The sequence below is a fragment of the Rattus norvegicus genome, chromosome 13, assembly GCF_021556685.1.
Source record: "Rattus norvegicus strain SHRSP/BbbUtx chromosome 13, alternate assembly SHRSP_T2T, whole genome shotgun sequence".
NCBI lineage: Eukaryota > Metazoa > Chordata > Mammalia > Rodentia > Muridae > Rattus > Rattus norvegicus.
The window spans coordinates 33361206-33375110 of NC_141546.1; the positions used below are offsets into that span (position 1 = coordinate 33361206).

Consider the following 13905-nt stretch of genomic DNA (forward strand, 5'->3'; position numbering starts at 1 on the left):
ATGCATTTAACAACAATTAATGAAAAAATAGGCTAGGAATTCAGAAGAGAACAAGTAAAGGAGTATTGGAAGGTTTTTAGGGATGGCAGGGGAAATGGTGTACTTATAACGTCAAAAAGAAAAGGAAAAACCCTTAGATTTGGGTGTTGAACATAAAAAAACAAGAGATTAGAATATTGAAATAATCAGTGCGAAGAAAAAATTCATGGAATCCTGCCAGGTGTTAAGGCGAGAAAATAGCAATTTACAAGTATTAAAAAGCATAACCTTTAATTTATGGCAACAGGAATTGATAGCTAGGAATTCAGGAGTAATTTCAAGGTAGAAATTATAACTTTTAAAAGCAAACAGTCTATTTCCACAAAGGTCAGAAGGGAGAACCAGTGGTTCAACTCCTATCCTACTATGCTAGCATCGATGAAAATCATCTTGGGAGAAAGTCAGTTGGAACAGAATGTTTTTCCCATTTTTAAATGAGCATAGATTAATAACTGGATAAAACTGTTATGTCATTCTTATATAGACCATGTATACTCTGCACTTTTGTTGCATGTGATCGCCACTATTCTCTTCTGTCCTAACATCCTCCTTGCTGCCTTTGGTCCTGTTTCTCATCCTTTTAAATTTAGATTCCACCCACAGCAGAAAACTTAGTTTTCTGAGACTGGCTTATTTAACATCATGAACTCTAGTTCTATCCAAATCCCTGAAAACAACATGATTTCATTTTTTCTATGTTTGAATAATAAATATTTCATTGTAACTATATTCTACATTTTCTTCATCCATTCTGATTGGCGGCTTGGCTGATCCATAATTTAGCAATTATGTATACCCCCAGTAAAGGTGGCAAAGTACTTATCATTAGTGTAGGATGACTTCGATTCCCAGGAGTATTAAAGATGGATCATATTGATAGTTTTCATTTTTTTTTTTAGGAGCATCTATTCTGACTTCTGTAGCCATTAACGGTGTACAAGGATTCTTTTTATGCAACCTTCAACATCACTGTTAACACTTATCCTTTGTTTGGTGGGTTTTGGTTTTGGAGACAGGGTTTCTTTCTCTGTGTAACTCTGGCTGTCCTGGAATTCGCTCTGTAGACCAGTCTGTCCTGCCTCTGCCTCCTGGGCGCCTGGGTTAAAGGTATGCAGCACCACACCTAGCTGTTTGCTGTTTTCTTATGATACCTATTCTGAGTGGGATAAAATCTCAATGGAGTTTTGGTTTGTAGTTCCCTGGTGGCTAAATATGTTGTTGAACATTTTTGTCATGTGTTTATCAGTCACTTTTATGCTATAAAAAAATTAAAGTAGCAACTTTATTTAAAGCAAGGAGCTAGGTTAGATGATGATCAAGAGTTAAAAAAGGCCACAAGTCAGGGTACTGGCAGGCCTGCACTTCTTTTTGAGAATTATTTGCTAGGTTTATCTGCCCACTCATTACTGGATTATTTATTCCTTTGTTTTTAAGTTGTTTGGGTTCCTTACGTGTTCGAAATGCTAATCTGTTCAATAAATACCTGCAAAGATTTTCCTCCTACCCTGTAGACTGTCTCTCTTTACTCTGAAAATTGTTTCATTTGTTGTATAGACCTCATAATTTGATGCAATTCCATGTGTCAATTTTGGCTGTCCTACTTTCTGAGCTACTGGAGTGCTACTCAAAAGCTTGCTGTCCATATTGCTGTCTTGAAGTTCTTCCCATTTGTTGTCCTCTATTAGGTCCAGGTCTTCCATTAAGGTTGTCGAGTTGATTTTGCACAGGTTGAGACCAAGAAAATTAGATTCAGTCTTTTACATGTGAATTTCCAGGTTTCCCAGACTGATAAAAATGACTGGCTTTTTCTTTATTTGCTTTGGTTTCTTAAAGACAGGTCTGTACTGTGTAGTCCTGGCTTTCCTGGAACTCACTCTTTAGCCAGACTTTCCTTGAACTCAACAAAGAGATCTGCCTGTTGCTGTTTCCTGAGTGCTGGGGTTAAAGGTGTATTAAAGGTTTTTACCCTTTAAAAAATTCTTTTTAAAATATACTATTTTACTTTTCACGTGTAAGTATTTTATCTGCATGTATGTATGTATGAAACTGAAATAACTAGTGTGATGGTTTGTATATGCTTAGCCCAGGGAGTGGCCCTATTAGGAGGTGTGGGCCTGTTGGAGTAGGTATGTCACTGTGGGTGTAGGCTTATGATCCTCATCCTAGCTGCCTGGAAGGCAGTCTTCCACTAGCAGCCTTCAGATGAAGATGTAGAACTCATAGCTCTGCCTGCACCATGCCCGCCTAGATGCTGCAAAGCTCCCTCCTTGACGATCATGGACTGAACCTCTGAACCTGTAAGCTAGCCCCAATTAAATGTTGTCCTTTATAAGACTTCCCTTGATCATTGTGTCTGTTTACAGCAGTAAAACCCTAACTAAGACAGCTAGAGTGACCTTGAATATATATTCTTTCCATTGGCAGTAGAGACAAGAACTTCTTCAGAAGCTGTCTGCTAGAAACCCTGTAGTTCTGGGATGGAGGGAGAGGTTTAAAATTGGGTAGTGTGACTTAATGGATGCACGAAAAAGTTTGTGCTAAGAAAAAAGTCATGACAGCCTATGCTTTCCACCAGGGCAGATCATAAACATGCCTGCCCCTCTGAAGACTCCACAGTCTGAAGGCCTCCCAGGAGATCTGCTCCATCCAGGGGAACAGGTAAGGAACACTCCCAAATAACCTCAGAGGCTTGGATCACCAAGGAGCCCAGCAGACTCAGAACCCATACCCTCTTTTCAAAATCCACCTCTATTCCTGCCTGTGCCTTTCTCCAGGGCAGATCATCAGTGTGCCTGCCCCTCTGAAAAACCCCACAGTTTGAAGGCCTCCCAGGAGATCTGCTGCAGCCAGGGCTACAGGTCTTGAAGGCTCCAGGCAGAGACACCCAGAGTTAACACCAGAGATAACCAGATGGCGAGAGGCAAGCACAAGATCATAAACAACAGAAGCCAATATATTTTGGCACCATCAGAACACAGTTCTCCCACCATAGCAAGTCCTGGATACCCCAACACACCTGAAAACCAGGATTCTCAACTAAAATCCTATCTCATGAAGATTATAGAGTCTTTTAAAGAGGACATAAATAACTCACTGAAAGAAAGACATGAGAAACAGGTAAACAGGTAGAAGCCTTGAAAGAGGAAAACAAATAAATCCCTTAAAGAACTACAGGAAAACAAACAGGTGAAAGAATTGAAAAAAAGCAGTTCAAGACCTAAAAGTGGAAATAGAAACAATAAAGAAAACAAATAAAATCATTGAAATGGAAAACCTAGGAAAGAGTTCAGGAACTACAGATACAAGAATTAACAACAGAATACAAGAGTTATAAGAGAGAATCTCAGGCTGGAAAAATTCTTCCAAGCAAATGCTCCCAAAAACTAAGGTGGAGCTGCCATCCTAATATCCAATAAAATAAACTTTCAATCAAAAGTCATTAAGCAAGACGGGGAAAGGACAATTCATGTTCATGAAAGGAAAAATCCACCAAGAGAAAGTCTCAGTTCTGATCACCTATACCCCAAATGTAAGGGTACCCACATTCATAAAAGAAACCTTACTAAAACTCAAAGCACACATTGAACCCCATACAATAACAGTGGGAGACTTCAACACCTCACTCTTATCAATGGACAGGTCATTCAAAAAGAAAGTAAACAGACACAGTGAAACTAATAGAGGTTATGAACCAAATAGATTTAACTGATATATACAAAACATTTCACCCTAAAACAAACCATCTTCTCAGCACCTCATGTTACCTTCTCCAAAAGTTACCATATAATCAGTCACAAAATAAGCCTCAACAGGTACAAGAAGATTAAAATAATCCCATGCGTCCTATCCGATCACCCAGACTAAGGCTGGCCTTCAAAACAACAAAACCAACAGACAACCCACATACCCGCGGAAGTCAACAACTCTACTCAATGATAACCTGGTCAGGTTCTGGCCACCAGGTAGAGAAGACTTATGAGACAAGACAATAAACGACAAGGGGACTGTGGCAAGTCAGCTGTGGCAGTTGGCACTGCCCACTCTTAAACTCTTTCCCTAGAACAGGAAGGAGGCCATTGAGAAATATCTCAGTTTGAAAATTCACCCCTGAGATCTCTAGAATGAAAAGAAGCCAACACACCCAAGAAGAGTAGACAGCAGGATATAGGCAAACTCAGGGCTGAAATAGAAACAAAGAGAAAGATACAAAGAATCAACAAAACCAAAAGCTGTTTTGGTTTTTTTTTATTTGTTTGCTTGTTTGTTTTCTTTGATAAAATCAACAAGATAGATTAAAACCATAGCCAAACTAACTAAGGGGCCCAGAGGTCCAAATCAACAAAATCAGAAGTGAAAGGGAGACATAACAACAGAAACTGAGAAAATTCAAAAATCATCGGATCTTACCAAAGCCTATACTCAACAAAACTAGAAAATCTAGAGGAAATGAATAATTTTCTAGACAGATATCACTTAAAAAAGTTAAATCAAGAGCAGATAAACTATCTTTTTTTTTTAAGATTTATTTATTTTATGCATATGAGTACACTGTAGCTGTCTTCAGACACACCAGAAAAGGGCATCAGATCCCATTACAGATGGTTGTGAGCCACCATGTGGTTGCTGGGAATTGACCTAGGCCTCTGGAAGAGCAGTCAGTGCTCTTACCCACTGAGCCATCTCTCCAGTCCCCACAGGTAAACTATCTAAACAGGCCCATATCATACCCTAAGGAAATAGAAAAAGTCATTAAAAACCTCCCAGTCAAAATAAGCCCAGGACCATATGGTTTTAGTGCCCAATTCTACAAGACCTTCAAAGAAGAGCTAATACCAACACACCTCAAACTATTCCATAAAATAAAAACAGAAGTAACACTACCTAATTCATTCTATGAAGCCTCAATTACTTTTGATTACTAAACCACACAGAGACAGAACAAAGAAAGAATTTCAGAACAATTTTCCATATGAATACCAATGCAAAAATGCTAGCAATAAAATTCTAGCAAACTGAATCTAAGAACATCTCAAAAACACCAGTCACCAGGATCAAGTGGGCTTCGTGCCAGGGATGCAAGATTGGTTCACCATATAAAATTCATTAACATAATCCACTATATAAGCAAAATCACATGATCATCTTACTAGAGGCTGATAAAGCCTACAAAATACAATACCTCTTCTTGTTAAAAGTATTAGAGATATCAGAATTCAAGGTCCATATGTAAACATGATAAAAGCAGTCTATAGCAAATGAACAGCCCTTATCAAATTAAATGGAGAGATACTTGAAGCAATCCCACTAAACTCAAGGACAAGACAAAGGTGCCCACTCTCCCCATATCTATTCAATATAGTACTCAAAGTTAAAGCCATGTTTGGGACTGGTGAGGAGTAATAAGACAACGAAAGGAGATCAAGGGGGTGCAAATTGGCAAAGAAGAAGTCAAGGTATCACTATTTGCTGATGATATTATAGTATACATAAGTGACCCCAAAAATTCTACCAGAGGACTTCTACAGCTGATAAACAGTTTCAGCAAAGTGGTTGGATATGAAATTAACTCAAATAAATCAGTAGCCTTCCTTTATAGAAATGAAAAAAGAGACTGAGAAAGAAAAGAGTGAAACAGCACCCTTCACCACAGTCACAAATAATATAAAATATCTTGGTGTGACTCTAACCAAACAAATGAAAGATCTGTATGACAAGAGCTTCAAGACTCTCAAGAAATAGAAGAAGGCTCATGGATTGGTAGGATTAACACAGTAAAAAATGGCCATGCTACCAAAAGCAATCTACAGGTTCAATGTAATCCCCATCAAAATTCCAATACAATTTTTCAAGACATGGAAAAAGCAATTCTCAATTTCATATGGAAACACACCAAAAAAAAAAAAAAAAAAAAAAAAAAACCAGGATAGTGAAAACAATTCTTAACAATAAAAGAACTTCTGGGGAAATCACCATTCCTGACTTCAAGCTGTATTACAAAACAATAATGATAAAAACTGCATGGTATTGGTACAGACAGGTCAATCAAAGGAATTAAAGACCCAGAAATAAACCCACATACCTATGTACACTTTATCTTTGACAAAGAAGCCAAAAACGTACAATGGAAAAAAAGAAAACATCTTCAATAAATGGTGCTGGTCTAACTTGCAGTTAATATGTAGAGAAATGAAAATAGATCCATATTTGTCACCTTGGACAAAGCCCATGTCGAAGTAGATCAAGGACCTCAACATAAAACCAGATACACTGAATCTCAAAGAAGAGAAAGTGGAAAAGAGCCTTGAACTCATTGGCACGGGTTGGGGTAGGTTGGGATTTCATAAAGAGAACTCCACTAGCTTTGGCTCTATGATCAAAAATTGATCAGGGAACCTCATGAAACTGTAAAGCTTCTGTAAGGCAAAGGATACAACGAACAAGACAAATCAGCATCCTACAGGTTGGGGAAAAAAAATCTTTGCCAACTCCACATCCAATAGAGGGTTAATATCCAAAATATATAAAGACCCCTAGAAGCTAACCTCTAATAAAACCAAACAACCCAATCAAAAAATGAGGTATTTATGAGAATTTAGAACAGAGGAATCTCAAATGACTGAGAAGCACTTAAAGAAAAGTTCAAAGTCCAAACAATCCTGAGATTCTGCTTTTCATCAATCAGAATGGCTAAGATTAAAAACTCAGGTGATAGCACAAGCTGGCAAGAATGTGGAGAAAGAGGAACACTCATCCCATTGCTGTAGGATTGCAAACTAGTACAACCACTCTGGAAAGTAGTCTGGAGGTTCCTCAGAAAATTAGAAACAGATCTACCTGAAGACCCAGCTTGAGAATATTGTCCTGAGTGAGTTAACCCAGACCCAGAAAGACACATATGGTATGTACTCACTTATAAGTGGACATTAGCCATAAAGTGAAGGATAACCATGCCACAATCCACAGACCCAAAGAAACTGGATAATAAGGAGGTCCCAAGGTAGGAAGTTGCTTGAGTGTGACAACTATCTCACTTATTTTTTCCCTTGATATATGTTGCCATATACTCTATATATGGTTTCTTTCCTTAAAAAAAATTAGGAAGACTGTTTTACATTTTCCATCTTCCTGACTCCACTATTATATTATCTGAAAAAAATATTTGGGAGTATACACTAAAAAATGAAATAATAGTAACCAGACAGGTAAAAAGGAGGAGAGGGAACAAGGTATCTCAAGGAGAAATGAGTACTTTTACAAATATGAATTTATAATTATATCAAGTACTCTATCTAATTCCCAAAGTTATTTCAAGTGAAGAAAGTTAAAATATTTGAAAATAAAGAATTAAGAAGCAAAATGAAAAAGCAGTCTTACGGTGATGATTCCAGAACTATGCTATTAGCTTGCGTTGATGATGGAGATCTCTGACTTACAAAATCCTCACTGGGGGATGTATGAACCACATGGTCTACCAAATGACCAACTGAAGACGGCCGAACCCGGGTCCCCTCTTGTGTGAATGAAGAATTTCGACTAAATGAAGAGAAACAAAGTCTGAACAATAGTATACTTTAATTTTCCCTGTTCTTTTTTGATCATGTTTTCATGAGAAAATGTGTGTGTTTGTGTGTGAGAGAGTCTATACTAACTTCGTAGAATCTCTAACAGTGATATAAACAGTGTAATATAAGTGAAAAGAACACACATTGTGAAGTCAAGACATGCCTGCAGTCTATAAGCTGCCCTCAAGCCTTAGCCACTCCACTCTTATCTCCACCTAGTGTTACTTGATTTCAGCCACTATGAACCTTATGTCCTATTCCACTTTTCACATGCATTAAGACTCTAAGACACTACAACAAGGATGCATGTGTCCATCTATAATTAGGATTTTGTAGATAAAAAAATGAGACAGAAATTAGTTTCAAGATTCAAACAGTGACTCTAGAGCCACTGCTTAATCACTATGCTGTCCTGACTCATAAAAAACAAAAGAAACCTATCATCCTTAAAATTATTTCATTCCCTAGAAACTTAATCCCAGCTACTGCTGTTATCTAGATCATCTCTCTTACACTTCTCCCTTCCTCACCTTGCTTCTCTTACCTTGCCCTCCCTCTGATACATATTTGAGGAAGACTTTCTTATCTTTTTATTACCTATTCCAAAACCTGGCAGGTTTGTAAGAAATGCTAGACTGCAACACACACACACACACACACACACACGCACACACGCACGCACGCACAGAGAGAGAGAGGAGAGAGAGAGAGAGAGAGAGAGAGAGAGAGAGAGAGACCCACATTTTAGAAAAGCAAAATACAATAAAAAATTTTTGAAACGTTGATCAAAGGACATAATTTTTATAAATTGTGATCTTTAAACAATAAAGTGTGTAGCCACTACTGCACGAAAGGTTAGAGCTGTACCACATGGTTCTTGGCCCAGCTCTACCTGAGCTGACGGGGTTACTGTTAGTCTTTTCCTAGGCCACAGAAAGTACTAGAGATTGCATCACAATCATTCAAACAAAGCATTTTCAAACAATTTATACCCCCTTAGAAATTCTGGTAGAAATCTATATGAAAGTAAATGGACAGTTTTAGGAAATGTTCAAGTCATGACTAAATCATGAATTATCCTTCCAGTGAAAACAAACTGCTGAGGAAAGTGAAGGCTGTTCTTCAACCTTCTACTTGCTCATTCCCTAAGGCTATTCTAGGTCACTTTACAAGGAGCAGAGCAGCAGGAAAAGAAGCAAGAATGTCTGAAGTAACAAAAGCCATGTGTGGGACTGGTGAGGTGGCTACCCAGGTAAAGGCATCTGCCACAAAGCCTGAGGACCTGGTTTCAATCTTGGGGATCCTAAAATGTAAAAACTTACCCCCCCAAGTTGTTTTCTAGCCCCATATGTCCACTGTTGTATATGCACGCCCACATACCCTTGACACACACACACACACACACACACACACACACACACAGAGAGAGAGAGAAAGAGAGAGAGAGAGAGAGAGAGAGAGAGAGAGAGAGGAAGAGAGAGAGAGACATGCTTAAAAAAAGTAAAATACAATATTTTGTTGAAAGTTTGATCAAAGGACATAAATACTTTATAAATTGTGATCTTTAGGCAATAACTTAGAAAGCACAAAACACAAGCATGATGCAGGCTTGCCACTTACTGGTTGGGAGTTCCAGGTGGAGACCGGGATGGGAGACTTTGTGTTTCTAACCTGTCATCAGATAACGAATTTCTGCTGACTACTTCCCAATCCATTAATTTCCGGGCCAAAGGCTTACTTGGAGATCTGCAGAAAATATATGAATAATGCATAAAAAGTTTTGTTTTTATATAATCTTAAAATTCATTTTAGTAAGTCATAGTCAATTTGCTCATTATGATATATTTATATCATGATTTGATATGTTATGATTATCAAAAGGCTTTACATGACAAAAAAAAAAAAGAATGGGTCTATAGATTGTTGTCTATATGCAGGTGAGGGCACAAGATAAGGCAAGGCCTTATCACAAGATATGGTGATTGGACAGTGAAAAAGTAAGGCAGGCACAGCGTTTAAGAGAGAGGAGAGAGGAGAAAGGAGAAGAACCAAGATGGAGGCAGGGAAGGACAACCCAGATCTGTGTAGCCTTAACGGGCCACAGGTAATTATAAATATTTCATAAGGGATGGAATTTTATAGGACAATTTGTCTTATCTAAGTGGGCAGCTTATATCAATATTAGATGGCTCTGAGTTTATTGTGTGGATGTTTTGTGGAGTCATAATTTAAGATATAAATCTGGTTCTTTTTTTTTTTTTTTTCTGGAGCTAGGGACTGAACCCAGGGCCTTGTGCTTCCTAGGCAAGCGCTCTGCCACTGAGCCAAATCCCCAACCCCAAGATATAAATCTGATTGATAAATTACAATCTGATTGAATTTTGATTTTAATGGGTTACTCCAAGTTCTGACTATAACTACAGGGGGCAGCTGCTGGTAATGTGAACAGAGTCTGCAACAAGAGAGCTGCGAGACAGGTGGTCTTTGTATGGAATGACTTGGCAGAGACCCACCTTGGGAACCAGATAAATGGTGAGATCACTGCAGGGTCCAGAGAGTAGCCTGCTGGAATGTGGGATGGAAATTGGGAACTTAAGAGACAGATAGAGATGTTTTGCTCATTGAGATGAAAATACCCCACAGATGCCATGTGGTCGACTGGAGCTGGCAACAGTGTGGTTTTGTGAATTCCTTTTTTAATATTTACTACTACATGGGTCTATGAAGAATAAGGGATATTGAAAAAAATATGAGAAGCAATGAGTAGTTTGCTTTTCTCAAATTGCTAATGTCAGAAGTCTTTACCTATCTACTCAGAACACAGTTTACCACAAAGTATAATGAACAATTCTTACCACATCATCTCCTCAATGACTTTCTGAACCTCTGCTTCAATGAGGAGGTCCAAAAAGATAATCGTGCATGCTGAATTTAGTTTTTTCTCTTTTTTCCATTTGTTTCTGTAAAAAACATTCTGTATCTTGTATCTTTTTAAATAAAGATTATTCTAATTTTAGTTATGTGCACGTATTCTTGTATGTGTTTATGCACACAGTGTGGGTGCTTGCAGAGGCAAGAAGAGGGTATTAGGTCCTTTGGAGCTAAAGTAAAAAGTAGGCAGCTAGAGTCTGCCTGGGATGAATTCTGGAAAATGGACTTTAGTCTTCTGCAAGAGAGCAGCAATGGCTCCCAACCACTAAGAAATTGCTCCAACACAAAAGAATGTTTTATTATCTATTGTCACTACCATAGTGATAAAATAGAATTAAGTAACATGCTAAGAAAAAGATGCTAATCTCCACAGATCAAATGGTATTCAAAAACATAAGCCCTTAGAATTTGACGAATGTTAATAACCAATGTCTTCAACATGTAAATTTAAGTACTACTGAAATCTCCTTTACTTAAATGTATACTTTTTTGATATGTAGAATTCTGGAGGTTAATAAAATAAATTAAGTGACAAATATAACATATAATAAATCACCTTATATGCTTTTAATCTCAGTAATAAATTTCCCAAGACCCATAAAAATCATGTTATTTTCAATGACATCACAATATAGGCATACTGCAAAAATCAGATCATAAAACTTTTAAATAGAAACACTTATTTGTATAAAACAGCACAGTAGGGTGACTGCACACATGAATTCAGAGTGGTTATGACAGCAAAGCAAAAGCTGTGTAAACTCGAGCTGGACTACAGCCTCCCCTAGATGAGTAGCTCTTGTCAGTTCTTAGCGGCCAAGAAAGAAAAGGTCAGTAATGATGTAGCATCTGATAAGTCTACCATGCTCTAGAAGAAAGCTTCCAAGACTATCCGGGCAATACAAATTGGCCTTGATAGAGAAACAAAGACAAAAGCACAACAAACACAAAGTTGGTGGATAACAGGAGAAGGAATAGGTCTAGGAAGATTTGTGAGAGGAGGTAATACGATCAAAATATAATGGACAAAATTTAAAAAATCCCATAAAAACTTATTTAAAAACCAATTAAAGCTATTTTTTTGGTCACGGCCCATTATATTTAAAGATCTTCATTCTGCGAATTTTTTTTCAGATTTTGCAATAATAATAAAGACTGGACCTATGTAATTTTAGATTACTGCAAGTTTTTCCACTTTAAAATACTGTCCATAATTCCTCTCTTGTCATATATTACACTACATAAATTTATACAAATAAAGAAAAAATACCAAGCAAAGTACAAAGTAAATGCAAAATTAAGTACCTCAAACAGACCCAAAGAGTGAAATCAGTGTGTACCTAAATCCAGTGTGATTAAGCTTGTAGTTGCAGCCTATAATTTCCTTTATGACACATTAGCTGCACAAACAGAATGGCCTGAGAGAATGGCAATGCTCAGCAAATGGTGCTCCACCGTGTTTTATGTCCACAACAGGAAGCATTAAAAAAATCATGGCTACTAGGGACACTGAATTCTAACTATGGCCTACAATAGAAAAATTGTTTCTATACTAAATATTTAAGTTCACAGGTAGAACAGGGTCATGACATACTTCTTTACACTTAATTTTATGAAAAATCTAGATTTTCAGTACAAGGTTTCAGACTCTTTAAAAGTCTGTTAAATTAAACTGGAAAGATGGCTTAGTGGTTAAGTTAAGAGCACTGGCTCTTCTTCCAGAGGACCCTGGTTCGATTCCCAGCATCCTTGCGGCAGCTCACAACTGTCAGGAACTCCTATTCCAGGGCATCAAGCAACCAAATACAAACATACATGAAGATAAACTACTAATGTACATAAGTATAAAAACTTTATTAAGTTATGAACAATAAATATGTATGAATCAAAATCATACAAGTATCTTATTATTTCAGGATTTGATAGCCAAACCATCTTAGTCTGACCTAATCTCTTTGAACTCTAAAACCAACGTGCATCTTCTAAAAGAGACATGGTGCTAAAGGTAACCAACAAGCAAACAAAAAGGACAGACTCAAATTTCATTTTCCAAGTGTAAAGTCAAAGTAATTTAAGCACAGAGATGTCTTCCTAGCACCATGAGCTTTAGTTTAAGACTTAACTTGAATTCTGGACACCATTAGATTTAACCCCTCACAGTGGAGAGCACATAAATTCAATTAGTCACAAATGAGAATATACTATGTAATCTCTTCGATTTAAAACATAAAATCTCAAACTCATCATAATTTACCACCTATAGTTCCTTTACTAATGTTAATCCTTACTACTCACAAACTGTTCTTTCTTCATATATTAGACTAAATGTAAGTGGTGAGAGCTAAGATTAATTACTACTAGGAGAAAAAAAATCACCTGAAAAATTGAAAATCCAGCATACTTACCTAGTACAAACTGTCCAAACATTTCATTCTTGGTAATGAACTAAACATGTTTGGAAATGTCTTGAGTTAACTAAATTTCAGGCATTTTACTTTATTAACAGTTTTAACCTCAGAGACCCACCCACTCAAGCTTGCTGTCTGTTTCCTGTTCTGAGCGGAAATTTCAGAGAAAAAAATACCACACTGTTAGCAATGTGGTGAGTTTATTTTCTGACCGTGGCACCTTATTTTTCTGTTGAAGAAATTTGCTCTCATTTCTTTTTCAGATATTATTATATGATAACTGAAAAAGTGTGAAAGCAATCAAAAAAGTAGATATATAAGGACAAATGGGATAATCATTGGTAAAATTTTTCATATAAAGTTTAAGGCCTTTTTTATCTTTTTATTTATACTGCCATTTAAAATTCTAAGAGAGATAATAAATTTGGAATTCTTAACCAAAATGACCTAATTCTTGCTAAGACCATTAGAGAATTTTAATACCTAGTTATGAGTTAGAGTCTTACATAAAACAATCTCAGGAGCTAGGTGGTGGTGGTGCCCACCTTTAATACCAGCACTCAGGAGACATAGGCAGGCAAATCTCTTGAGGACGAGGCTAGTCTGGTCTACAAAGGGGGTCCCAGAACAATCAGGGCTACACAGAGAAATCCTATCTGGACAAACCAAACAAAACCAACAATAACAACAACAAAAAACAAACAAACCAACAAACAAGCCCAGGAAAGCATAGACTTTCAGAGACAGAAAAATCATTAAGACAGCCCAGCAATATTAAAACTTCTCCCCAAGACTTGAGCACAGAGTGTATGCATTCCCTGGGATTTGGGAACCTAGCACCTTAAAAAAGAAACTTCCATACCCTCCTGGGCCACATACACCAAAAAAACAAAAGATAGTCCCCTACAAACTCTATAGCATTTTAATAGTGAATAACAAAACAAGGAAGATCAGGTATAACAACA

The 13905-nt window shown here is 37.2% G+C and overlaps 1 protein-coding gene across 6 annotated transcripts in view; it reads right to left on the minus strand.

Annotated features, from left to right (window-relative positions):
- Ptpn4 (protein tyrosine phosphatase, non-receptor type 4) overlaps nt 1–13905 on the minus strand; it is a 180133-nt gene that overhangs the window by 42772 nt on the left and 123456 nt on the right. For 3 of the 6 annotated variants that reach the window (XM_087579984.1, XM_087579981.1, NM_001100479.3), the window contains 2 exon segments: nt 9222–9347; nt 7414–7572 (listed from right to left, as the gene is read on the minus strand). In XM_087579984.1, the coding sequence (XP_087436110.1) occupies nt 7414–7572; nt 9222–9347 (285 nt within the window). 6 annotated transcript variants of the gene reach the window in all.